This window comes from Phaethon lepturus, unplaced genomic scaffold (assembly GCF_000687285.1).
Source record: "Phaethon lepturus isolate BGI_N335 unplaced genomic scaffold, ASM68728v1 scaffold2169, whole genome shotgun sequence".
Taxonomy (NCBI): Eukaryota; Metazoa; Chordata; class Aves; order Phaethontiformes; family Phaethontidae; genus Phaethon; species Phaethon lepturus.
In genome coordinates this window covers 5,485-33,021 of record NW_010562564.1, presented here as the reverse complement: position 1 = coordinate 33,021, position 27,537 = coordinate 5,485, and the positions used below count along the sequence as shown (strand labels likewise).

Genomic DNA, 27,537 nt, shown 5'->3' with positions numbered 1-27,537 from the left:
CCTGAGCTCTAGGGAACACAACTTGGGACCAGCCACCAACTGGATTTAACTCCATTCACAACTCTTTGGGCCTGGCCATCCAGCCAGTTTTTCACTCAGCGAAAAGTACACCCATCCAAACCATGAGCAGCCAGCTTCTCCAGGAGAATGCTGTGGGAAAACAGTGTCAAAGGCTTTACCAAAGTCGAGGTAAACAACATCTGCAGCCTTTCCCTCATCTACTAAGTGGGTCACATTGTCACAGAAGGAGATCCGGTTGGTCAAGCAAGACATGCTTTTCACAAACCCATGCCGACAGGGCCTTATCACCTGGTTGTCCTGTAGGTGCTGTAAGATGGCACTGAAGATGATCTGCTGCATAACCTTCCCTGGCACTGAGGTCAGGCTCACAAGCCCTCACAAGCTCACATCCTTCCAGCCCTTCTTGTAGAAGGGCATCACATTTGATAACCTCCAGTCAGCTAGGACCTCTCTGGTTAGCCAGGACTGCTGACAGTGGAAAGTGGCTGGCTAAGCACTTCCACCAGCTCTCTCAGTACTCTTGGGTGGATGCCATCCAGCCCCATAGACTTCTGTGGTGTCTAAGTGGTGTAGCAGGTCGCTAACCGTTTCCCTTTGGATTATGGGGGCTTCATTCTGCCTGTCTTCCAGCTCAGGGGGCTGTGTACCCAGAGGACAACTGGTCTTACTCTTAAAGACTGAGGCAAATAAGGCATTAAGTACCTCAGCCTTTTCCTCAGCCTTCGTCACTCTGCTTCCCCCTGCATCCAATAAATGAACATCCTCCTTAGCCCTCCTTTTGCTGTGAGTGTACTTTAAAAAACGTTTTTATATGTCTTTTACTGCAGTGGTCAGATTAAGTTCTAGCTGAGCTTTGCCCCTTATGATTTTCTCCCTGCATAAACCTCATGACATCTTTGTAGTCCTCCTGAGTTGCCTGCCGCTTCTTCCAAAGGTCATAAACTGTGGTTTTTTTCCTAAATTCCAGCCAAAGTTCTCTGTTCAGCCAAGCCAGTCGTCTTCCCTGTTGGCTCATCTTTTGGCACATAGGGACAGCTTGCCCCTGCACCTTTAAGATTTTCTTCTTGAAGAATGTCCATCCTTCCTGGGCACTTTTGCCCTTCAGGACTACCTCCCAAGTGACTCTGTCAACTCGTCTCCTAAATAGCCCAAAGTCTGCCCTCCAGAAGCCCAAGGTACCAGTTCTGCTGACCCCCTTCCTTACTTCTCCAAAAATCAAAAACTCTATCATTTTGTGATCCCTATGCCCAGGACAGCCTCCAACCGTCAAATCACCCACAAGTCCTTCTCTGTTCACAAACAACAGGTCCAGTGGGGCGCCTTCCCTAGCTGGCTCACTCACCAGCTGTGTTCCACACACTCCAGGAACCTCCTGAACTGTTTCCTCTCCACCGTATTGTATTTCCAGCAGACATTTGCTAAGTTGAAGTTCCCCCGGAGAACAAGGGCTAGAGATTGTGAGACTTCTCGCAGCTGCTTATAGAAGATTTTGTTTGCCTCTTCATCCTGGTTGGGCGTCTATAACAGACTCCCACCATGATATATGCTTTGTTGGCCTTTCTCTTTATTCTTACCATAAACATTTGACCTTTCATCACCATTGTCAAGCTCTAGACAGTCAAAATACCCTGTTAATATACATGGCTGCCCCATCACCTCTCCCTCCCTGTCTATCCCTTTTGAAGAGTTTATAGACATCTGTTGCAGCACTCTAGTTGTGAGAGTCATCCCACCATGTTTCTGTGATTGCAACTATATCATAGTTTTCCAGCCGCACAACAGCTTCCAACTCCACCTGTCTCCTGTCCCCTCGCACGCAATCATGTGGAAGGTTTCTTCAGTAGCTCAATATTTCACTAACACTGCCTCATTCTTCTCTTTTGTTGTTTCTGAACAAAACTAAAAAGAATTGCTTTAGTAGTAAGGTGCAGCAGCACAGCTGAAAGAAAACCGAATCTTTTCTATTATTAGCTTTCTAGAAAGATATTATTTTACTACTGAACAGTATGTTTTGACCCCATATTGAGCTTTCCAAGTGTTAAAATACTGTATCAGTATCGGTAGAGATAAAAGAAAAGATTTCATGCAACATCTTAAGATACAATGATTTTCAGCTCTGCCACTGCTGTTTATCCTTTTGCCATGAGACAAAATGGAATTTATCATTTATTCTTACTTTCACAATTTTAGGTAGTTTTTCCCTTGTACAACACCACATTCTTATTACAAACATTCTTGTCTGTTAATGCACATATAAACTGCCATTATATGAACTCTCTGCAAGAATAGAAGAGACACAATGTGAGGATAAAGGGGGTCTTTTTCCCTTTGTTTTGGAGAACAATACCAATTCAAGAGAGGTCAATTGAATTGTTTCTTAAGCATAACAACTGCTGTGCAGAAATCCAAAAGGAGAGAAAAAAACCAAACACTAATTGTAGAAAATTTCTAACACTGAAAACTAACTAATCATCTATGGCTACATTGTAAAGGTTAGTTAAACAAAGCAAACATTAGCTTACTTTATTTCGGGAGTAACAATTTCTGCTGCTAAACTGTCTGAAGGCTCTTGTCTTCCCAGAGGCATCAATCCTGGGTTAGGAAAAGTAAAAACTTTAGCAAGCAGACCAGTAACTTTCTTCAGAAGACCGGAAGTAAACATTGTTCTAGAAGTTTACAGTTTTAGAGTAATGTTAGACAATGGAAAATGACACAAAGTCAGGCTACAGCAAGACAGACAGACAAGCACAATTTCATTTGGAGAATAATCATTCTGTCTTCCTTCTGATTAAGTAATTTTACAGTGTATTTTGTGCTCATTGGCTTATCTAAGAACTACAAAGCTGATCAACATTACACATAGAAATAAACTGCAACACATGAAACATGATACACATGTGACAAAACTCAGTATCTCTTTAAAGAAAATTATGTAACCACAGAAATCAGAAATACATTATAAAAATACTATACTGGGGAGAAGACAAATTTCTCATTGACTGAACTAACATATGAGGTTTTCAAATGCTTCAAAAGTTATGAATAGGTGAAGCAGCTTTTCACTGCTGATCTTAGAGGAGCTTATATTTATTCTGTGATAAACAAACACACATTTAATACTCTCCAGAGAAGTCCTGTAAACTTTAGAAAAGATGCATTTAATCCCCTTATTTGTCCTTTACCTGTAGTGGTGAGTTGACCCTCCTGAGCTTGTATGCATCTAAGCTCTTCAATAGTTTCTTTCAAAGAATCCCTTTCTGTTCTTAATCTCTGGATAATTGGAAAGAGAATGAATATCAGTCTTGGCACTACAAATCCATTTCTAACACTACAAATCTGTTTCTAACTGTACACAGGTCACCAAAAGGCACAGCCTTCAACACTTTAAAAAGAATTTAATGCAATTCTAGAAATTATTTTCAAATTAAGGCATCTCAGTCTATCTCATAACAGAATAAACATAAATATTATATACTCAGGAACACTTTTTTTGAGAAGGGTTGCTGCTCTGTTTTACACTTATGGAGGTAAAAATATCAGAGTACTAGCTTACAAAATCAAGATATCAGTAACACAAAGTTCTGTTACCAGGTAGTAAACAGCATCCACTGGGGTCACTGAACCATCCCCCTTCTCCCCTTATCAGGGCTGCTTCCAACGGAAAGGCATTAAAAGAATTAAGAGACAGTAGACCTTTCCCTCACCAAGAAACTATGGTTTAGCCAGGAGTGAAATAAAAGCAGGTGAATACACAGTCAATGTAACAAACAAACTGCATCAACTTCGTTTTGTTTGTCTTTCAACAGTGAAAGTGTGAACAGCATTTCCGTATCTCCTTCTTCCTGTCTGTCAACTGGCCTTGCCATTCACCAGCATCTTAGCTATGGAAGAAAACTAGTTGCTTGAGGCTCAGTCCAAAGAGAACTGAAGAACAGGACTGGACCACCTTGGGATCTAGACATATGTGCTCTTCAGTAGCATCAGGCAAATACTCTCCCAATTTGGCACAAGTCCAATTTTTGCCAAAAGGTTTGGCAAAAAATTAGAATCTATACGTAGCATCAAGTTTTTGTCCAGAAGGTTGCCAAGATTCAAAAATGAAAGGAGAAAATGGCAACTATGTAAAGCTCCAAGTTACAGTTTGCTCCAAAATCAGACATGTCCAGTACTACTAAAATGTCCAGGACAGACCTCAGGTCTGTGTAGTTTTGGAGTTGTGTTGGTAACAGCTCCTTGTATTTTGTCCTATTAACAGTTTCATTCAGATACATTTTATATTTCAGCCCAAATGGATCCAGGGCTTGGAATCACTTTGGCAAAGAACGTTTTGGTGAGATGTGACACAGCCTTCAGCTGTATTTCTGAATCCTGCAAAGTGAACTCTGGTGCAATTGTCAGAACAATCTGCATAAAGTGTACATTCTGTTAGCACTGAAAGTCATTTCACAAACCCCACAGGCGAAAAAAAACTGTTTTTACCATAAACTACAGAAAAGTCACACAGAGGAGTGCTCAAACTCAGCTGCTGAAAGCCAGAATTCTGTAGTTGGCTACCGTTGAGTCAGAAAACATCAAGTTGGATTAATCAAATGCTAGAATATTTTAATAAATAGAAAAAGCTGTAGGGTTTCACTTGCACACTGAAGACAAAGTCACCTCATCGAATCATGTCAGTGCTTATAATACAACACACCACAGCGGTAAAATTCAGCTACATAATAGCTGAAGATACCAAACACGCTACCATACTTTGCCAGAACATAAAGACAGGGACAAATTCAATTTCAGTAACTGTTTCAAAGATATAACTGACAAAATACCACTATGTAGCTTATGACCTGTGGTGGGCAACATTATTGATATGTTTGTGACAACAGGCAACAGAAAGATTAGGTAACACAGGTAGTGAATTGTTAATTCAAACGTTGAGAGACTTCAGCTGTAATCTACTTCTCACAGATACTTAATCATCCAAAAGAATGTATTGAAAAAACAACATCTGCCCCAAAAAGATGTTGTTTGCTGGGGAGTAAAACAGAAAACTATACGACAATGGCCTGCAATTCAGATCCTTTGTGCAAGATGAAATGGTCCACCAAGCAATGGGTAAGCCACACACACAACCATACCATTGTCAAACATAATAAAACTGGAAAAACAAACTTTAAATAAAGAGCAGGAAACAAAGCCAAAGCACAGTACAAATACAGTTACTCTGGGCATTCCAATCTGAACTGAAGGGCAGATGGAAGTGATATCAAGGATAAGTGTCCACAACAGTTTGAAAATTTAATAAAATATCGAATTGAAAGACCTACGAACAGAAAATAACTGAAAACTTTCAATTCAAATGCTATTCCAGTGCAGGGGCTAGAAATTTTTGAAATAATTGGATAGGAAATATGACTATTGAGGGAAAAGCCTACAGATATCCTGTCTGATGGATGGACTTAAAACAAACCTGCTAATTCAAAGTGCTGGCCTTGGTCTGAGGTAGTCTGAGGCACCTGCATATACATTCCTAAGAAGCAAGTCGAAATAAACTAGTGAGATACAATAGTGTGCAAGAGAAGTCCAAAGGATCAGTCTTGGCAAGAGAGGATAGAACAATTAATTGCAGAATCACTGGCAGCAAATGACAGAGGAAGGGAATAGACTGGGATCTGTCTTGGCGATACAAGCTAGATCAAGAAGGAGCTGTCATAAAAGGTAAGATCGCCACAGAGGATGTGTCCCTCCACACGACTCCTAAGCCTGTTGCTACAGTAGTCATGACTCCACAAAGAGAAACATGCTGCTGGTACCTCAAGGAATGCTTTAGAAAAAATGCAACAGTTTAGTTCCAGGATGATACTGCAGAAACCCTACTTTAAATAGTTTTTCAGAATACATTACAATTACCCTAGATGTTTACTAACCTTCTCATGGTAAATGGTCAAGAAACAACTTCAGATTCGAAATATGAAGGCTTTTGTTCTTAAAAATGGGTTGCATATGTTTTTGTACAGTCACTTTATTCCATGCTGTACAGTTCTTGGGTAAAAGGATCTTTTACACAAATGTTAGAAAATACTAAGAGAAAAAAGACTTCCTAATTTAAAAAGCTTGCTGTAAATGGCTAACTACAATTACCATATCTCTGTGTTATAAAGGACACAAAGTTGCTATCACTACTACCAAAGAAATAACACCTTGGCACTTACATCTTTTTCTTTTTGGAGGCTGTCTACTTTTTCTTTCAGTCGTCTGCATTCATAATCTAATTTATCAGCTTTCTTGGATTCTTCAGATAACCTGTTTTGTAGTTCAACTGCCTGTGAGAACAAGAATCAATAATTTGTCTGCAAATATGAAAACAAAATACACAAGACAAAGTAGCCAATTACCATGCACCATGAGTCATGTCGTAAACAAGCAAAATATAGTTACCTCTAGGACATACTAAAAAGTGCTTTCAACAGTTGTTCTGTGTTTCAGCAAAACCAACAGCACTCAAGTACTATGTCTTAGCACAAGCAAAAGAAGCAAAAACTGTGAACTATTTTCAGTACATCTAAAACAAGAATTTAAGCCCAAGTGTGGTTTAGAGAAAAAAGCTATATATTTTTATGGATCAAAGAGCTTAGGAAAAGTAGAAAAATCCTCCTGCTTTCAGAGAAGCCTAGGAAACAGAAAAACTCTGAAGAAAGCAAATTATCTGCACCTTTTGTTAACTCTATTTCACAAGCCTCACTCAGAATTCAATCACCAGTTTATGCAGTCAGGTAACATTTCTTAAGCTGAGATTTTCCTAATAATTTTGAATACACTAATATAAAGGTTCAGCCACAGGCTGAATGGTTTTCTTTACTGCAGAAAGAAACATTGCTAACAAAGTCACATGTACACTTTCAACTACAGATCAGTAAAAAGATCTTAAAATTAGATCAGCAGAAATCTGAAAGCTGAGCAGAAACGATCAGTGAATGGGAGGCAAATCAGTGAAATCTTGCCTTTTCAAAACTCTAAGCCTTTACTAGCAAAGGCTCATTCCCTGAGCATTAGTAAAGCTCATAACACAGAGAACATGGAAGCAAGTAAGCTGAATAAAGACTGACCTTCAAACACAAAAGCTGAATGAAGACTCAGCTAAAGACGTACAGCTTCTTCTGAAGCAATACATAAGAAGGCTTTTTCATGGCTTTTAGATTACAGAGAAAGTGATTAACTTAAATTGAGAAGCGAAGCAGTAGCCATACCTATATTAAGACTGCATAGTGGTTCTAATTACCTTGTATTTTCAATGTGTATAGCTATAGCAGAATAACTACCAGACCTAAAAACCTGCATGGTCTTAAGTCTTGGAGAAGGACTTTGCTATTATTGTTCTTAAAATAAAAGCTGCAAAAAAAGCACAGGCCTGCCATTTCTGAGATTATCAGATTAAAAAAAACCTCCATCAAAACGTTAGATATGAAAATATTGCATTTCTCAGATGTGACATCCATTCCTGGGTCTATCAGAATAACTGCAGGTATTAAAAAAAAAAAAATGCAGACCTTCACTTGTGATTGCACCCCCGCTTGCAAAATAGGTATACTTTCACCTCAAATGGAAATAAATGTATTAATGTTTGTAATCACTTGTGCTATGGTAATGATACGAAAATAAATTGTCTTGAATCAGGACTTGGGAGTGTATATATAAACATATACAGCTAAATGGTAATGCAGAAGACAAAAAAAAAAGTTAATTGCCATCACATTTACCGAGCATTAGCTGACATGTGGAATGAGTAAAGCAGGAATCTTGCAGCAAAGAAAAGCAAAATATATTGTTAAAAATATATCAGAATGCACATGCACAAAGGGGCTGAATCATAATTCCAAAAAATAGTGCTGGAATCTTCACATTTCAATTCTTCATGCTGCAATAGGAAATGCTTGTCCTTGCATTCAGAAAAGTGAACAAAGACTCTTAAATAACCAAATGCTATTACATTTCCCAGCACAATACAGCACCACTAACCTCATCTTACAGAAACTGCTGGGGGAGGGTGAAGATGAGATTTCCTTGCAGATCACTACAGGAGTTTGAACCAAGCCCTTTCATTTTTGCAGCACAGAGCTTCTAAGTCAAAGAAATAAATCCTCTGATGGCAGCATTGTGAGTGAGGTTGGGTCCTTCACACACCAGACAAGACACATTCCACTACACAGGCACACTAGTCCTCAGCAGTGACACAACATCAGTATCCTTATACCTGTCTTAATTCTTATAGCACAATTTAGGATTCCCCAGAATTAATTTTGTGATAACCCATGATTCACAGGCAGGTCTCAAAAGGAGCCCAGCCTTACAGATACTGAAGGCAAACACACTGTGTGTTCATTTTGAGGCACTGTGGTTAGGTGAAGAAAACTCCTGTCACATGAGACACCTGAGGTTTATTCCAGTCTCAGCCAGTGGAACAGTTTTGTACAAATCAACAGCTCCTCAGACATGAAAACCCACCCATAAAACACAGGGAATGATGAAAAGGAGGAGTGCTTTTGAAGCACAAATGATGGAACTGCCCCTTCCAAAGTCCTTATTGTTGGTGAAATAAAAACAATCAGATGCAGATGTCAAGATTATACAACTATATCACATGCTCAGCTGTTCACATGAGTGAAGTATTTGTTGCCAGTAAACTTGATACCACTCGTGTGGAAGGCCATTGCTTTCTACATTTACTTTTCCCTTTAATTGTCTGTTACTTCAGGATTTTTCTTGTCCATGTTCTTCTTTTCAGGTGGAATCATTTGGACCGTATTTATAATTAGCCAATAGAGGTTGAAGCTAGTTTTTTTAACAGCCAAGATGGCCAGGTGCAGTGAAAAAGTTATCAAGTCTTATGGACACACATTGCTCCTGGGCTTGCAGTGTTGTTAGTGGTTGTTTCTGTATTTTTATTCTGCTGTAAGCTGACACATAGGTACCACTGTGCCATGACCATCCAAGCTTACGAGCAGGCAGAAATACAGAGCAGGCACTACTACTTTAACAAACCAGGCTCTGTCTGGCCCTGTAACAAGAATCCCAGAATGACGTCACGTCAGCATGGCACAGAAGCAGAGAGAAGATTAAGTACGTCTTCCACCCTTACAGAAACAGGATCACATGGCACTTTGATTAGCGGGAGGATAAACAGATGCCTTTCACTCCAGAGAGTGTGCTGGTGACATACTTTGTACTCTGCTGCCTGCATTTAAATAACAGGGATGATATGCATCCTTCTCTCTTCATAACTGGACAAATTCAGATGTATTAGATAAAACAGAACCTTAAAAAAAGAGATTACTTAACCACAGGAAGGAATAACTTACCTCAGTTGTGATGAGTTCCTCACTGCTGGAAATTTGTAAGTGAAAAGTAGGTACTTTTTCTGAAAGACGAAGCTCTAATTCAAGCCCCACTATTGAATACGAATTAGGAATAATTTGAGAAAAAACCTTAACATCTGTTGATGTTTTAAAAGTATGCCAATAAGCATTATTTCTAACTAATGTAAACTTCAAATAAAGATAAGAATTGCAGGAAAGGAGGACAAAGGTAGTACCTACAAAATGTGGAAGTCTTCTAAACAGAAGGAGCTGTTTGTTCATAATTTCTTTTTTACTTTGAGGTATTAGCCACATTATGAAGAGAAAGTGTTGTACAATACAGAGAACTGTTGATGATGTCTGTTCTCACCTGTCTCTTGTATGTTTCCAGCTGACTGCGTGCTGCATTGGCCTTCCTTAGCTCTTCTTCCAGGCTCACAGTATTTTGCATGTACATTGTATTCTTCTCTTCTAAGAGTTTCACTTGTCGTCGCAAGTCACCCAGGTCTTCCAATTTCTTTTTGTATGACTCTACCTGGCTTTCTAATTTGGCTACTTTATCAGAAGAATGCCTGCAGGGACAGATTTGTATCAAATTTATACTCCAAAAACTAACAAAATGAAATGTCCTGAAGCTTCCTCAATATTTTGCCTCAATGCAGAAGACATTGTGAGACATCATGGGGAGAACAAGAAAGCAATCATACTCTCATATTACTGATGTTTTCACTTTTAAATTGTCTGCTTCCCTCCCATAACTATCTGTCAACTCGAAGAGCTCCTGATGGCGGTACTTTTAGACACCATCACTCTTCCTAATACAGCCGTCTTATCTGCTTCCAATCATAAAATAATAATTAAAGTACCTTCACTCCCACCCATTTCCTTTCAATTCTAAATCGATCCCCACCCTTGCAAAATGCAGGACTAAAGAATAAAACTTTCTGCCCTTCAATTTGTTTTAATGATAGCCAGGAATAAAATCATAAAGATTCATCTCCTGGGCAGCATATACTTTGTGTCACAGAAGTACCATAACAGCTCTGGAGCATGATTCCTTCTAAAAAATATTGAACACCAGGCTCCATTCATAACATTTCAGAGTTTTTTCAGTCGACCTGGTGCACTGCCAGGGCAGCCACAGCCCTCACCCCCAAGCACCCACATGCCCACTGCTATTACAGTTCCCAGTTTCATTTTAGAACTAATACATTTTAAAAGTAACCTTGCTAGAAAGACTGATACAGGTGGGTAGTGGATAAATGCTCTGAATAACCCATGGCAGCAAGATACGACCACTCAAGGATTATGCTACTCAGTAAAAGGGGCTGTCCCACCCTACAGACCCCTAGCATCACCAAATCATGACAACTTTGGGTGCTAACATCCAGTGGAATACACAGCTGTAACAGATGTTGTTTATATTAGCATTATATGATGAACCAAAACCACCAAAGTCCAAATAATGCAAACCCAGGAAAAGAAAGGGTCTAGTTTCCTGATGAGAACCCATGTCCAAGTCATGATGAAGGTGAGCAGAGAATACTCAAGAGACCAATGAGTGACATGTTATGACCATAAGATGGTGTATGCTAAGGTTACTAACAGTCACTGATTAGATACATAATTTACTTAAGCATAACTGTGTGGTGGTCTGTGTACTTAACTGAAGGATCCGAAAGAATGTTGTCATTGTGGAAGTGTTTATATTTAGTATTAAAATTATTTAAACAAAAGCTAATGAAAACTAAGTACATGAATTATATGGATTAAAAGTTAATAATTAAAAAAGGGTTAATGGAGCAGAGTTTACCTGAGTACATCTATCTCATCCTTCAAAGACTGAGCCTCCTCTGCCAATGTAGTAAGCTCTTCTGTCTGTTGTCTCAATTCAGCAATTTCCTTTTCTAGTTCTTCACAGCGTATTCGATAGTCATCTTTGGCAGCTTCTAATCTGTAGGAATGAAGTAAAACAGAAATTAATTTCTTATCTTGAGCCACAGTTACCTTTCCTCATCATTATCCTCTCTAAAAACACATGAAACAGCCTTCTGGTGCAGTGAAGGAGAATAGCAGCCCAATGTGCTTATTCAAAAACATAGAAGCCCACTGACTTTTTTGATGCTCCCAATTTCACATCAGTCTTATTATTTGGAAGATCACAAGGTAATCTATGTTCTCAGAAAGACAAATCCTGATTTTTTTCTGTCATAGTAATTTTTCACAATGGAAGCTCAAACAGAAATTGCCATCTTTTTTCATCTTGGGCCATAGAGAGTTTGAACATGGTATCTTTATCCTAAGGTTTTGTTCAGCTGTTCAACTCCTATTCACCTTCAACAATACTAACCTGACTGTCAGATGTTCTAAATGCTGTAGAGCTCTCTCCAATGTGGCTTGCTTTATTTATTTACTTACTTATAAAGAACCAAGTCATACATTTAGTTATCTAATTAGCATGTAAAGAACTTGGGCCAAAATTTCTGGAGTGAACTATTTACATAGAGCATACACAGGCAAAGCTGCATTAACCTGGCAGTGAACAAAGGGAATAACTAAGAGAAACTTTGTCAAAGCTTTTTGAACAAATGGAAGAGGACACAACCTGTAACATGAAGTCCTATTTTTATTTTAATTTCAGATCAAAATCACAACTACCCAGGAAAGGAGATATGGGCATGGCAAAGAAAGTATTCTATCTATTCAAGCAGTCCAAAAAGAATCTACAAGAATGGAGACAAGAGATAGTCAGTAGTTCATCTAAACCATATACAACAAAGATTTGCATCTTGATAGACTGGAACTGTCAAAGGACATGAAGAGGCAACACTGAGTGAAAAAGTGCTGTACCACACTGGGCGTCAGTTAAGCTGTACATATGTCTTGTTTGGTCAGGTAAAGCTGTAGAAGGAACAGACACAAATTGCCATTAGAAACCACATGCTATGAAGGCTGGGGAAGGAGGTAAAGGAGCTTGGGAGATGAGTCTCACAAGTGAAAGGGTTTAGAAAAGGCCTTCAGAACCTGAAACTAGAGTAACAGGCAGTGCAGATATTGCATATGGGGAGAAAATTTGTTCAAACAGGAACTGATAATAGACTCAGAGAGGAATCATTCCAGACCATGGAGACGAACAAGGAGAGATAAAAGGGGACATGAGAAAGACATCACTACATTATTCCTTTACATTGTACATGTATATAAAGTAGAACATCAGGCACTAGCTGCTGTGAAAGAGAAACGCTGAACATTTTTCAGAAAACTGAAGGCAGAGGGTGTGTCTGAACATGCAGGAAAGAGACTCAGCAAGAGGAAGTGGGAAAATGGCAAAACAGGCAAAAAAAGGAAAGTTACATGGTAGTCAACATGAGAATTAGAAAAGGGCAATCAAAAGAGGACAGAAAGAGAAGAAAAAATGGCAGTGTAAAGAAATACCATCGTTTCATTCACAAAGGATAGGGAAAGTAGAGCAACAAGAATGAAAAGATGATGGTGAAGTAGACCAGCCTTCTTCAGCAGAATAGGTTTATACAGCCTGAAAGCAATGGTCAAAAGGACCAGGAAAGATATTTAAAGAGGAGCTGTATTTCCATATGTTGAGGAAATGCAAATGAAGAGCAAAGCTCACTTGCAGATAATCTCCACCTTTCAGATATGAAAAAATTTGTTTTCAAACTCTGAAAAGCACACACTTTGCCATATACTAATACCACCTGTAGTACTGCCCACAAAAAGCTTTCAGCTAGGAACTCCTACACCTTAAAAATATAATCAGAATATACATAAAAGAAAGCATGCTACTTTTCATTCTCACCAATTTTGAAAAACATGGGTGAAATATCGTACACAAGCAATTCAATATAACTTCAGAGTAGAGAATGACATGTATACAGCATTTCAGCTTTAAGAAACTAGGCATTTTTTTACACTGGAGCTTGTAAAGTGGTAAATCATAACACAGACATCACTGTAAAAACTGTGGTTATACCACCCATTATACTAACTCATAACTGCCAGCAGAACCAGAAGTATGTAAGTCATGTCTGTTGCCAGCTACAAACAATCTAAACAAGTGTAGCTTTTCTACCTGAATGTTTCCTCTTGGAGTTGCTCTAGTTGTGTCTGCAGCTGCAAATGCCTACGACCTGCAGGGCTGTTCGGATCTTCAATAGAATCAGACTGATTTAACCGTTCCATCAAAATCTGGTTCTCAGCGAGCAAGCTGCTCTTCTCCTCCTGGAGGGCTGCAACCTGTTGTAATAAAAGCATAAAGTGGAATAACTGAGCTATTCAGCTATAGAGAGCATTTTTTTTACCTGTGCATAAGAAAGTATCAACACAACCCACAAATTGAAACACACAGGCTTCAATAATAACATTTCACAAGAGTATACTGTAACATTAACAGGTATTCAATTGCTATGAGATATAACCAATATATTGCAACATATGCAACATGGCAGATACACCACATGGAAAATGTAACTGTTCTGAACTGTATTTTGCACAAGCATGTAAAGAAAAAGACTCAGTTATCACAGAAGATAACATCATTATAATAAAGTCTGCATACTTTCCCAACAAAGAAATAAACTAGCCCTCCACAGTAAAGCTTTTAAAACTGATTTCCAAAAGAAGCAGTGCCTATCAATCACACAGAATATCCAAGTCTGGCTAATCAAGGGATGGCTGTGCACTTCCTAATTTTTTTAATCCAGTGGCCAATTGCAAGCATACCTGAAACAGGAACACAGTCCCAAAGATGACTCAGTTTCTGCCAATGTTGTGAAAACAGGCAGTAGTGCAAAGAACCCTAAGTGCTGCAATTCCAATTTAACAGCTGAAGCACAGGTTAATATATTATTAAATAGTATATAGAAGTAATATGCAGGAGGAGGAGGGGAAAAGAGGGAATGTAAACATCTCAACAGAAGGAAATGCTTCAATAACAGCTTGAATCATCAAGCACCCCAAAATCAACCATGACACACAAATCAGCTTCATTAATTCTAACAGTTACTGAATTGCTTGGCAAAAGCCCGAATTATACTCCAAAGTAGGGTTGCAATGGCAATGCCTTTTGGGGCTCCCACTTTACACTCCTCATGTCTTCGGGATGAGGTACACTTGATTTACAGTAAGGCTTAGTCTAAATCCATACACATCTGACAGGTTACAATAATTTCTGATTGGAATTTAACTCTTAACTGAAACTGTTACAGCAGCATAACCTCTATTACTTCTCCAATGCTAGAGTTGAACACCTTCCTACCTGAATGAAAAAAAGTTTTGGTAGTATGAATCACCTTAATACCGGCAACATTGCATCAAGATAAGAAAACAATGAAATTCACTCTGCTAGCACAAGTAAAGTAAAATAATTACTGTGCAATTTTTATCTCCCTTTTAAAAATTAGGTTTTCACACTATACTTCTTGTTTTCAGCTGCCTAAAAATGAACACATCTCTTTCCCCCTTCACAATTATTATGTACAGTATAGTAAACATACCTGCATATCTAACTCATGACATCGCTGGGCAATTTCTTCTTTTGTTGCTAGTGCTTCATTTAATTCTTCTGTAGTTTTCTTCAGCTACCATAAACAACAAACATTTATACTTTCATCACTCTCTGTGAAGTGTCTAAAAATATTCTGAACTACATGACTGAAATTATTTTTACATTTAGGTAACACATTAATTTTTTTGTAAACTGAGGCAATTCTGTTCTTATAAAGAAACAAGCAGACATGATTATTGTTTAGTTTGTGTGGCAGTAAAAAGTAAACATACCTAAAAATAATATTTAGTGTAACATCAAAAGTGCATTAGAATTATCACATCTATTCTATGAATTGAGTCAAAAAATCCTTTGGAATTTGGATGTGAAGAACTCATCAGCTCTGTACACTGAAAAAATTGTCAATACCACTTTTCTTTACAGATGCCAAGAGCATATAATTTCAGTTTTCAATCTACTTTTCAAATACAGAAAGGATTGGAAGGTGTAATACAGGGAATGGACAATTAGGGTAAAATCTCTCTAGTTACTGGAAGCTACTCTTACTGCACAACAGGAATACAACTAACATGTTGAGGGAGAAGCCTATCCTTCTGAAAACTTCTGAAAAAAGGGCACTGAATCTTGTAAGCAGTGGGAAATACTCAGATACCTCCCTTCAAAGGCTTTATGTTCAAAGATATGTATCTTGCAAGTTTGCATATGAATGCAGTTAGAATAACATAAAAAACATAGCTACAAAAAAATTGGCCTGATAAAACCAGTGCATCCATATTATGTATATAGAAATGTAGGTATGTATTATTATATATGATTAGTTTTAGATGGGCTTTCTCAAACAGCATCATTTTATCTTTCTTTTGCAAGTTTATTTCTCAAGGGACTGTTGACATCCAAAATTAATTCCATCTGCCAGAAATCTACATACTTCTGCAGAGAAAGCATGATGGAGGAATACAAGGAACACCACTGTACTATACTTCTCAGTCAGAAAAAAACTGAGGGAGTAGGACAGTGTTAGCATGAGGTTAAGCTAGTATAAAACCAACTGGTTTTGCATATTCTTTAAATATATCAGACAGGGAAAGATTCTCTTTGGAAACTTCTCATATATTGTAACAGTTTTCAGGACTGCTTTAAGGAGCCACGTCTATGGGGTTTTTTTAAACTGACTTTGGAAGTATGAACTGGCAAAAAAAGTGTTATTCAAATACTACACATTTTTTTGTTCTTCCTTCTCAATACCCAAAGATTTGCACCAGTCTGCAGTTTTGCTATACTATGTCATAGCGCTAAATTTGTTTTCCAAAATGAGTTTTTGTCTCCTTTAAATACACGCAACGGGGAAACTCAATTTATAAAGCAAAAGGACTTGAAATACTGAAATTTAGTTTTCCACTCCTTATTTGAATTCCCCACAAAACCCTTTCACGATTAAAGAAAAAAAAGACAGATTTCTTAATAAAGCAAAATGACTGGGCACTGATGTGCTATGATTGAAGGAAAAAAAACATCTAGTCTTAGATACCTGTCGATCAAGGTCAACGTAAGCATCATTTCCAACAGAGACTGGAGACTCTTTACTCATCAACTGCAATTAGATTACACTGGATTAGAAAAAGCAAGGATTTACTTTTATATCAAAAGCTAAGCTTCAATGAAATACCAAGTTGATTTTAGTTTTTGGGAGCTTCAATCTCACTTCATTCAGAAGTTTTTAACATCTTTTTATATATGACATATTGAGAAACAATTACAAAAATAAATCTTCAGAATTTATAATATTTAAAGCACTATAAATATTTCACAATCTCTTTATTTTCTGAAAATGCACATTCTTTATCTATGATGAAACCTACGGTACACTCTATTAAGCGTTCTACTGAAGTGGCGCTGGAATGATGGTAGCTATCAACATACCACGTGAGACCTGCCTTTAATTGCTCTCTGCCAGTTGTTTTTGTTTTTTGATGACCTGGATGTTCACATCAATTTGTTTATTTAACTGAAGTTGGGGACATATCTATCTCAGCCAATTGTGCAAAACAAAAGACGATCAAAATTCCTGTTCTGGAGTTGTCTGTAATTTGCAGGTTTTAAAAGAAAGTCTATAGAAAGTATTCCTGAAATAAATATTATAATTCTTTGTATACTACCGTACTTTATTGCAGGAGCTGGTAGTGGTTTCAGTCTAGAAAACATCACTTTTAGTCATGACTTAAAAAAAGCCCTCCAAATTGACTGATGTGCTTACTAAAAGATAAAAAGCTGGTAAGAAAGTAAGTTTTCTTTCTCAGTAACCCACTGATCAGCTACACAGATAGTTAAATCAAATGTTACAGAAGTTGGAGCCCAAACACCTCCTCCCACCCACCTCCAACAAACATATTAAGGTAAAGTCCTACTGAAAGTTCTAAGACACAAAAAGGAACACTCTTCCAAATAAGAATTATGTTGTAACTAACTCAAAAGGCAGTATTACAGAACAACACTGATGGTTTCTGTCATCCTGTCCAAACACAAAATGTTTTATGAGTTCTCCAATGACATGATTCATAAAAGTTACAATCAAAAAGGCCTTATCCTAACCAAAATCAGGGCAAGATTTCTGTCCTAAGGCCTCCTGTCCAGCTCGGTTACTCTCTCCAGAGACAGAGCTTCCTTTACTCCTTCCAGAAACCAGTGCTTTTGCATTAGTTTTCATTGGCAAAGTTCCTCAGATACACAGCAGAGAGCTTTCATTTCTTCTCCATTCTTCCTGTTTATACCACTGTGTATAAGAGAAGAATCTCTGACATTTATATCACTCAAATATTTATACACTTACATTTCTCTCCCTTTCCCATCTCCTTAATTGGGATTTAGCCACATACTACATGCTTAAATTTATCTATCTGTCCTCAACAGTCCTCAGTCCTTGACAATGTTTATTGCTAACTGCTGAATTCCCTCCATTTTATCTATATCTTTGCAATGACAAACTGCTCCAAGGTGATGCATTCCTTGAAGCCCAGATTCTCTGCAACTGTAATTAGAAAGCCTCTAGCCTCAGAGCTGCCCCCTGAAAAATGAAGTCACGTGTCTTTTTCATTACTATACTACAAGCCAATTACCATTTTGCCACCCAAAACAAGAATTTCCAATCCTTTTCTGCTCACTGATGTTTATACAGGTTTCACTCCATTCCACTAGCTACTGCTTAAATGCTTTTCCAGATGACTAATAGGGATATCCGTATTAACCAAATACTGAACTCTTCTCCCTATTCGATATATCACAACACTGTTCACAAACACAGTTCAGACACTAGGTAAGTTCTACCTGTTAAGTCGGGACTTCCCAGTGGGCAGGTCCCAGGCTGCATGCAGCCTGCAAGGATGTAAAACAGTATGTCCCTGACAATCTCACAACCCCTTTATGGCCCTAGCACAACTTCCTCTTCAGAAACCTAGCTTAACAGGCCCTGCCCAAGACTTACTGTGGGAGGAATACAAGAGGCTGCACAATCCACTAGAGGCCACTGTGGTGTCGCTGCTTTCTGTGGATTACCTAAAGGAAGTAAGGCCGAGGCCAATAATATAGTCCCTTTATTCTTCAACAGGTTTTGCCACCTCTCCCAAAAACTTCCTATCCTTGAGAAGCCTTAGCAGAAATGTCCAGACAAGAGAACATGAGATGGAGAAGGATTATGTGGTGTAAATACATGGTGTAGGTGTAGTGTAAATGTTACACAGAATTTGTGAGTTTAACCCCATGGGGTGCATCGAGACTGTCATGGGAAGTGTGCATGGAGGCACCGAGGGCAAGAGCCACAGACACATGTGCTGATGACTGACTCAATGCCACAAAAAGCATCTTGCTATTTTATGGTCTGTGACATGGTAAGGATGCTAAAGAAGAAGTCTAAGGGACTGTGCCATATCCCGTAGCCCAACCAGACAAGGAACAGGAACAAGACTGCAGATTACTCATAAGTAATACAGGAATCCAACTTCTGATCATCAGTTAACAATAAACTGAAGTTAAGAAAACTGGGGTAAAAAGGGAGAGTTATGAGGGTGAAGGATTGCCTCCATCTTTTCCCTACCCATCTCAACTCAAATTGGAAAGGACAATGCTATGTGTAAACAAAGGCTTTACCATGGCTCTGCTTCTGGATTGCTTCTACCCAGTTTCTCCCTGCTTAATAGCACACACTTTACTGTAAACAGCACAGCTAAGAGGGTACAACTCCACCTACCTGTTCTCTCTCTTTAGTAAGACTTCCAAGAAAATTCAACAAAAGTTTTACTGAATGACGTGTTTTAGGATTCCATACAGTATGAGTATGTCAAGTCAAAACACACACTACACATTCCATCCACCTAAAAAAAAAATATACAGCAACAGGCTTGCCTAGTTCACCCTATTCTTTACTTTGTCTCTTGCCAATCAGCATTCTCTGATACTACTGAAGTTTAGAGTTCCAAAATGCTCATTTCCATCAGTAATTAGGTCTTTCTGCATTATTTATTACTAATCTGATGATACTAGTAGGTTGTGACTAATTTTTAAAGCAAAGTTCCTTACTGTGTTCTGCTATATATCTTTTACTTATAAGCCCACATTCAGACAAATTCCTGAACTACTTCTGTAGTTTCAGTGCTTCACATGCAACCTGCAAGTGTGGTATCAGAACACATAGTCTTGGGAGGTATGGGTCAATGCCAATACTTTGAATTTAGAGTGCCAAACAATTTGATTTGTATTTCAGTTGGCTAACTCAAATAAAAAGTAGGAGGAAGTGGCCTTCTCATTCTCCCTCCACAGCTGCAAGTTTTCTTCAGGAGTAAACTACAGGTGAGCATAAAGGTCTACCTTCACAGTTTTGCAGCAATGGAACTGGCTTTCAGTGCCAAACTCACAAATTAGCTGAAGTATAGTATTATCACCTATTTTCACAGGTACCTTTTAATGGATGATGATGTGCAAAGATTTTCCAAGTGAATTGATCATAAAGGGGGAAATCAAAAAAGTGCCTGCAAGATCAAGCAATTGCATTAGGCCTCTACAGAGAAGGAAGAATTTGCTTAAGAACTTCCCACAGTGAAAAAGCAAGCAACTAACATTTAATTCCTTGCTCTTTTTTGGGTTTATATTCCATACTTAGAATGAAGACTTGATTATTTGAACAAATACTTATGCTACTTCAAAATGTCATTTAATATAAAAATAACTTATTCTGTGGAGAAAAAGGTCAGTCTGGATTTCAAATGGTACAAAAACCTAGACAACGTGACAGTTTTTATAATTCCTTGTCTAGTTTTATGAGAAGCAGTTGTCATTCCCTGTTAATCCTTCACATCTATACGTTTTCATGCTCATAGCTTTGGTACAACGTCTTACAAGATACCTGTAGACCTGTTAATTTTATGTTATTAAAACCATCACTTTTTAACTGCTTTGCTTGTGAGATGTGAACAAGTTGTGTTGTCATGGATACACAAAGATTAGTGAAGGGGTAAAACTATCACAAAATCTGCATGCATGAATAACCTGAATTATGAATGCTCTACACATGATTTGCACAATTTTGCAAATGCAGCTGCACCACTTCATCGATGATTTGTTAAAAGTTCAAAACATTTGCTTTATCTGAAATGCTTCTTCTACAGTTGCTAATAAGGTACAAGCTCATTTAAGTGCCCATGAAACAATGTCAAAATCCAGCTTCTGTATTCAGAAGGCTGTTTTTGTTTTTTAAAACATCTTTTTGTTTGTTTGCTTTTTAAGAGTCAAGGCGATGTATGACACAGTGCATATCCTTTAATGCAGCTGGACTTTCTTCTTCCTCCAGTACTGTTGACAGACCGAAGGCAGTATTTTTCTATATTTCCTAGCTATTCAAAAACCACTTTTACTTCAGATAAGATGATCCTTTAAACAGTCAGGACAAAATTATAAGGGGAAAAAAAAAAAAAAAAAAACAACAAAACCAAACAGTTTCTACTGTGTGGAAGTAACACAGAGGGTATTAACCCAGACAGGAAGTATCTTTTGCTACGCACCCTCGGCAAGTTTTGACACTACCTCTAGTACTTTGCTATTAAGAGCCTATTCTGACTCTCAACTTGACCTGCACCGACACCTGCTAACTGATTTCCCCAGCTACCACTTTCATCAGTAATAAACTTGGCTGCTCAAAGAAAAGACTTGGGGAAAACAACAGCAGAATTTCCAAAGGATGTCAAGGAAAGGAACAGAAAGAGAAATACATAATGACCAAAAGAACTTCTATAAGGAAAGATTTTTGGCCTTTAAAGAAAACATGTAAATTATGAAATTAATAATATATGCTATATTATACATAGTAATCTATATTAATTGCATATAATCATAAATTATAATATAAACTGAATAGGAATATATATTGCAGAATATACAATACAAAACATAATTTATAATTATATGTAATATTTTTGCAATATTTTTGATAGCTATATCATTCTTGCTCTTCCTCTATCTTGTGCACAGCCTGCATTTAGAAATGCACATTTGCAGATTAGAATCTAAAAATCTATGTGGTGGCAACACACCAGTTCAATTTGACTGCACTGAAAAAATAACAGAAAAGCATTGTTCAATTTATAAAACCTTTACAGAACACAAGGCATATTTTATTAATAATAGTTTATTTTAAGCATTTGAATAAGTGAAGAAAGGAAGTACTGAAGAGTCACGAGTTACCTAAAAAATGAAATGACCAAGTAAAATTTAACACACAAAATGCTCCTTGTTCCATATAAAAAAATCAGCTTCTTCATGCAAAAAACAGAAAAACAAAAAACAGGGTAGAGGCTTGTTCTACTGTGCCTCATGAAATATTTTCATGAGTAAGATGATTTATAAAAACCAAAGAAGTATCAACAAACATTTATATGGTCTTTGCTGAAACAGAAAAATGAATTACATAATACATCAGTAAAGCTTAGAGGTCTTTTTACATAGCTAAATTTGAAGAAAGAGTACCTGCATGTCAAATACTTTGAAATGTGTGGATTAGGTGACACACCAACTTTTCAGATACGCAAATATAGCTACTTTCCTATGCAGTTTATATTGCTGTCTCTTACATATTGCTTAATCCAGGTCACTTGGATTGAGATCTGCTCCAAGTCCAAGAAACAGAAAAACTTCCTTAAATCCAGTGAAGTTTCACTCCTCCAGAGACACAGGCTGCAGGTGCAGCTCTGAAAAGACTCTCTGGATCTAAACTCTTGTTAGAATCATGGAGTATCTCAAGTTGGAAGAGACCTGTAAGGATCAAGTCCAACTCCCTGCTCCTCGCAGGACCACCTAACACTAAATCATATGACTAAGAGCATTGCCCACATACTCCTTCAACTTTTGACAGGCTCGGTGCCATGACCACTTCCCTGGGGAGCCTGTTCCAGTGATGAGCCTGGCTCAGTGAAGAGCCTTTTCCTAATGTCCAATCTGAACTTCCCCTGATGCAGCTTCATACCACTTCCTCATGTCCCATCGCTGGTCACTAGAGAGAGGAGACTAGCATCTCCTCCTCCACTGTCCTCCCCTGAAGAAGTTGTAGGCTGCGACGAGGTCACCTCTCAGCCTTCTCTTCTCCAAGCCAAACAAACCAAGTGACCTCAGCTGCTCCTCATAAGTCTTGCCCTCTGGTCACTATCCTCCAGACACACTCTAGTTTGATGTCCTTCTTATATTGAGGTGCCCAGAACTGCACAGAGTACTTGAGGTGGGATCTCATCACTACAGTGTAGAGTGGGACATTCACCTCCCTTGACTGGCTGGCAATGCTGTGCTTGATGCACCCCGGGACACGGCTGGCCCTTTTGGCTACCAGGGCACACTGCTCACTCAACTTATTTACTCAACATACATCAACCAAAATCCCCAGAACTCTTTCCTCAGGGCTGCTCTCCAGCCTCTCACCCCCTAGTTTATATGTATAACCAGGACCACCCTGTCCCAGGTGGAGAATCCAGTAATTGCTCCTGTTAAATTTCATATGGTTGATGATTGCCCAGCTCTTTGGTCTATCCAGATCTCCCTGTAAGGCTATTCTACCCTTGAAGAACTCCACAGCTCCTCCTAGTTTAGTATCATTGGCACACTTCCTTAATATACATTCAATTCCTGCATCCGGATTATTTATAAAACATTAAAGAGCACTAGCCCTAAAATTGACCCTGGGGAACCCCTCTGGTGACTGGCCACCAGCCTGATGTAACTAACCCCATTTACTATAAACTCTTTGAGCCTGACTCATCAGCCAGTCACTCACCCAGCATATTATGGACTTGTCTAGCTGTATACTGGACATTTTGTCTCAAGTAATTTCAAATAACTGCCAGAATAACCTCCTCCATAGCCAGGCACTGAAATGAGACAAGACTGTAATTATCAGGGTCTTCCTTCTTACCCTTCTTGAAAATTAGGACAAACTTTGACAGCTTCCAGTCAACTGGGACCTCTCCAGACACCCAAGACTGTTGAAAAATAATGGAGGGAGGTCCCACACTTGAAGTATCTCAAAGTTTTTGAGATATTTTCTGACCTCTTCATTAAGCACCTGAGATACTCCTCATTTGGTTCTGAATGCCTTGTATTTCTAAGCAGCTCAGAAGGTAGCATTAAAATCACACAGAACTGCACCAGTACTGAATAGTAAGCTTTTTGATTCACTGAGTTTCAAAAATCTGTTCCGGAAGAACAGACCCTCATCCTGTGATTTCTCCACTCTTCTACTCCCCACCTCTGAGAAAGTGCACAGACATTAAACAAGTTCAATGCCTACTCATCAAATGCCAAAAACTGTGGGCTGCTTCAGATCTGGCTATTTTATCAAATGAAGGAGATTTTTACAAAACTCAAACAGGAGATTTGCAACAGGAGGGAAGATAAGAGAAGGTTTTCTATTTTAAGACTGTACAGAATAAAGCGATGATGAAAGTTGGGTTTAATAAAATAGGACATTAGAAAAATCCACTAAAACCTCGTATTACAGTTAAAAAGAATGCAAAAGTGAAATATCCCAAAACTCAAGCAAACTGGTGCTTGCTGCAGCACTGAGCAGAAGATGATTTGGCATAAGGATTCTTTTAAAGTTCATTTCAAAATTCCTCTCTGTAATGTTAGAGATAGCAGTCCACACACAGACAACAGGATGTACAACTGCATGGATACAGCATTGGCCAAAGTGATAATAGGGGACAGGGTCCCTATAGGCTCACTGACATCTCTTTCTCTATTCAGACATTACAGAAAAGTGAAATTGCCCTAAAGTTCAATGTGGAATTTCGTTTCTCTTGTTCAGGTTCAGAAGAAATGGGATTACCAGCCATTTCCTGCTTTCCCTAGTGCCCTGCCCTGCAGTAAACCTCTATCTATGAAGACTGATAGGCACTTCACTTATGGGCACTTTGGGCTCCTAAGAAGTCACATGGGGGCTTCATGGCTATAGTGGTCACTAACACTGTGGTTTAATTTTCACTGTGGTTTCAATTTACTGTTGAACAGCACTTTTACAAAATACACTACAGTATAATTATGAACTTGCAAAAACATATTAACACAAATATCTCCATTAGTCTATTCATAACACTACAGCTGACAAAAGAATACTCTACTATTCATTTCTCTTTCTTTTCACTTGACCAGTAAAAAAATAAATGAATTAACAATTCATGGAGTTTTGCACTTTCATGGTACAAATTTTGAAGAAATTCTACAGTGTTGGGTTACTCATATAAAAGCAGTCTAGTGCACTTCAGGAACCACAGGGTGGGAAAGGTAAAGGAAAGGGAACCCAGTATCAAAAATATCCAGAAGTTCCAATCTTCTAGATTTAAAGAAAAGTGGGACATTCAACCAGAGTTCCTTGACAAGCTTTACTGATTTGTTTTTCTAAGGAAAAATAAGATAATTTTTCAATGTAAAAAGGCAAAATCTATGCCCCTTATTTTCTTTGCTTCCAACTAAGTTTTTCCAAAGCGGGGAAAAAGTATACTTGTGTAAAAAGTATGAACTTTTGAAAAGCTGAACTTTTACACACTGTGGGCATCCCAGCGTACCTCCTGAATGGCTGTCATGACAACATGTTGAACCGATTCTTCCATCATCATTATGGTCTGGATGTACTCTGAAAATAAGAGCATTCTGAGATGTTACTGTTGAAACTTAAGTCACACAAAACATGAGGTCAGAGGCTGCATCCTTCCTACAAAATGACTAGGTGCCACAGATGATACTGAAATAAATAATCACCAGTCAAGTCCCACCCCAACAAACTCAACAAGACTTTACCAGTAGTCTGTTCAGATATAAATCCAGGCTCACTGGAACTCTGCAACAACGAAAAAAGTACATGATTGTTATCCTTTTTTTTTTTCCTTCTGGCATCTCATACTTCTGAAATAATTACTTGCATGCCTCTTCTCATTTTGCTCCCCAACTATTCAGGGTATACAGGTACACAACCCATACATAGGTTGTCCTTCTCCGTAAGTTTAACAATGATGTCCTGCCTTCCTACAGCATCCTCATTTCAAGGCATCTTTATCTCCATTCTTTGTTTCTGTTCTTATTTCGGTGCTATATCACACATAAGTCCCCTCCACTTATTCATTCCTTACCTATGTGTAGATGTGAGCTACACAACAGGTACCCTGTAAGACGATACGGTGGTTAGAATGACAAATCCTGACATAGACCAAGTCAAGGAGTTTATGACTTTCCCAGTATCATATGGTTTCCAGTCAGACAGGATTACCTTTACATGCGACCTGTATTCTTTTAATGATTTGCCCAAGAGGAAAATGCTGGGAATCAGTCACCTCAAAGTGATTAATTATGTCATGCCAAGTCTTCCTCCAAGTACACAAAATTAGACTGTTCTGATATTTCAAACATGTACATTTTTAATATTCAGACTGAAAGAGTAAGAGAAACACAGGAATTAAGATATACTTCCCACCAAATAGTCACCAAAAGGAAGGAAGATAATTTCACATAAAACACAGAGGACAGGAGGCCTAATAAAAGAGTTATTTATGTACTCATGGAAGAAAATTACCTCTATTTTAATTAATAGGATAGCCAGACAGTCTCCTGATTAAGGGAAGAATAAAAGTCATTTCAGAAGGAGAAATTGAAGTGATTTAGACACCTGAGAAAATTGAAAAGGGGAAATTAGCTATAAAACCTAAGATGCATCATGCAAGAGGAAGACAAAAAGGACTGAAACCCTGGCTGCCATTTTGTCAGAAAGGAAACCAAAATTAATTAAATTAGGAAGACACAGATGCAACTTTAACTTACAACAGTAAGCATAGTTTTATTTACCCACATGTGTATTTTAAGTGTTAAGAATAAATGTTTGTAGTTGCTTTGTTACCTTGACCTCATTTGAATTAAATGTACTTTAAAGTAATTGGGTAACACTAAGAGACCCTGTACCCAAGGCAAGTTTAGAGCACGAGGTTTGGGACACTTGAACAAGCATCTCTGTTGCTCATCACATCCTCTGTTGCAACTGTGGTAAAAATGAATGGCTCCCTATTTTACCTGTGCAGGTCAGAGAGACGGTTGGCACCATGGGAGTCAAGAGAGGCAGAAGTCTCTCTCAGTGACTGCTGAAGTGGGATTCAATCATCTAAAAGATGCCTCAAGTGACAGTTTGGATGCCCTTAAGGTATCATGCTTGACCTTCAGCTCTTGACCAGAAGATGGGTTGCCATTATCTATTTTTTCTATTTGCGAACCCCATGCAAAAGTCTCACAAACTACAGTATCCCAAATCACACCAGACATATCTTCAGACCAACCCCCAGTCATACTGATGGCTCTCAGCCATACAGTAAGATGCTGACTGAAATGCATTCATAAAATCAAGAGTCACACATAATAGTGCAACAATGATATTTTTTGATTCTTAACTATCCCAATCTACCTCATAAATGGTTCAAGGGTGGTCCCAAAAATTTTCCTTTTCAGCTCAGAAAAAAAATTAAAATACATATGTTGGAAGCAAAACCAGTTCCCTGGTTTGAGACTCCAAAAGTGGTCAAGCTTATAACAAAACAGCAGTTATTATCTGTAGGACAAAATAACGGCATCACTAAAAAAAAAACAAAACACCCAAACATTTCTCTCTGACAGCAACCCAAGAAATACAATTTTCCCCCTAAACATTTACACAACAAGCTGGATTTCATTCACTGCCTGTGAGAAAACATGCTTTCAAAATTTAATACCTTGCTTCTGTTCACAATTCACAGCACATCCCAAAATAAGCTGAAGCATTCTCCCAAGCTCTGCAGCATCAGAGTGCTCTCCAATCAGGTTAACATCAGGAAGAGTGAAGTCATTAATCTGTTGCCCTAGAATCTGCATAAAGACCCAGCATATACAAGGCTGTATCACTACACATATACATACACACACAATTCAAAATACAAAGATGATTCAGAATCAACAAGAGCAATTAATTCATACTTTAACATAGTTTTCAATCCACCTTTAAAACAAACTAAATTGGCTAACACCTAACATACAAACATTAAACCAAGCTGCTTGATACAACTAATATTGGGGAGAAGACAAATCTGACTGTCTCTAGTGAGAGACTAATAA

At 38.2% G+C, this 27,537-nt stretch overlaps 1 protein-coding gene across 1 annotated transcript in view; it reads right to left on the bottom strand.

Annotated features, from left to right (window-relative positions):
• HOOK3 (hook microtubule-tethering protein 3) overlaps positions 1–27,291 on the bottom strand; it is a gene marked incomplete at its 5' end in the record, with an annotated part of 46,383 nt that extends 19,092 nt beyond the window's left edge. Inside the window, 10 exons of the mRNA XM_010294290.1 lie at positions 2,544–2,613; positions 3,204–3,291; positions 6,225–6,335; positions 9,736–9,937; positions 11,179–11,319; positions 13,453–13,616; positions 14,876–14,959; positions 16,415–16,477; positions 24,978–25,045; positions 27,159–27,291. Of these exons, the coding sequence (XP_010292592.1) occupies positions 2,544–2,613; positions 3,204–3,291; positions 6,225–6,335; positions 9,736–9,937; positions 11,179–11,319; positions 13,453–13,616; positions 14,876–14,959; positions 16,415–16,477; positions 24,978–25,045; positions 27,159–27,291 (1,124 nt within the window). The remainder of the gene's footprint in view (positions 1–2,543; positions 2,614–3,203; positions 3,292–6,224; positions 6,336–9,735; positions 9,938–11,178; positions 11,320–13,452; positions 13,617–14,875; positions 14,960–16,414; positions 16,478–24,977; positions 25,046–27,158) is intronic.
• Between the last annotated feature and the right edge of the window lie 246 nt (positions 27,292–27,537).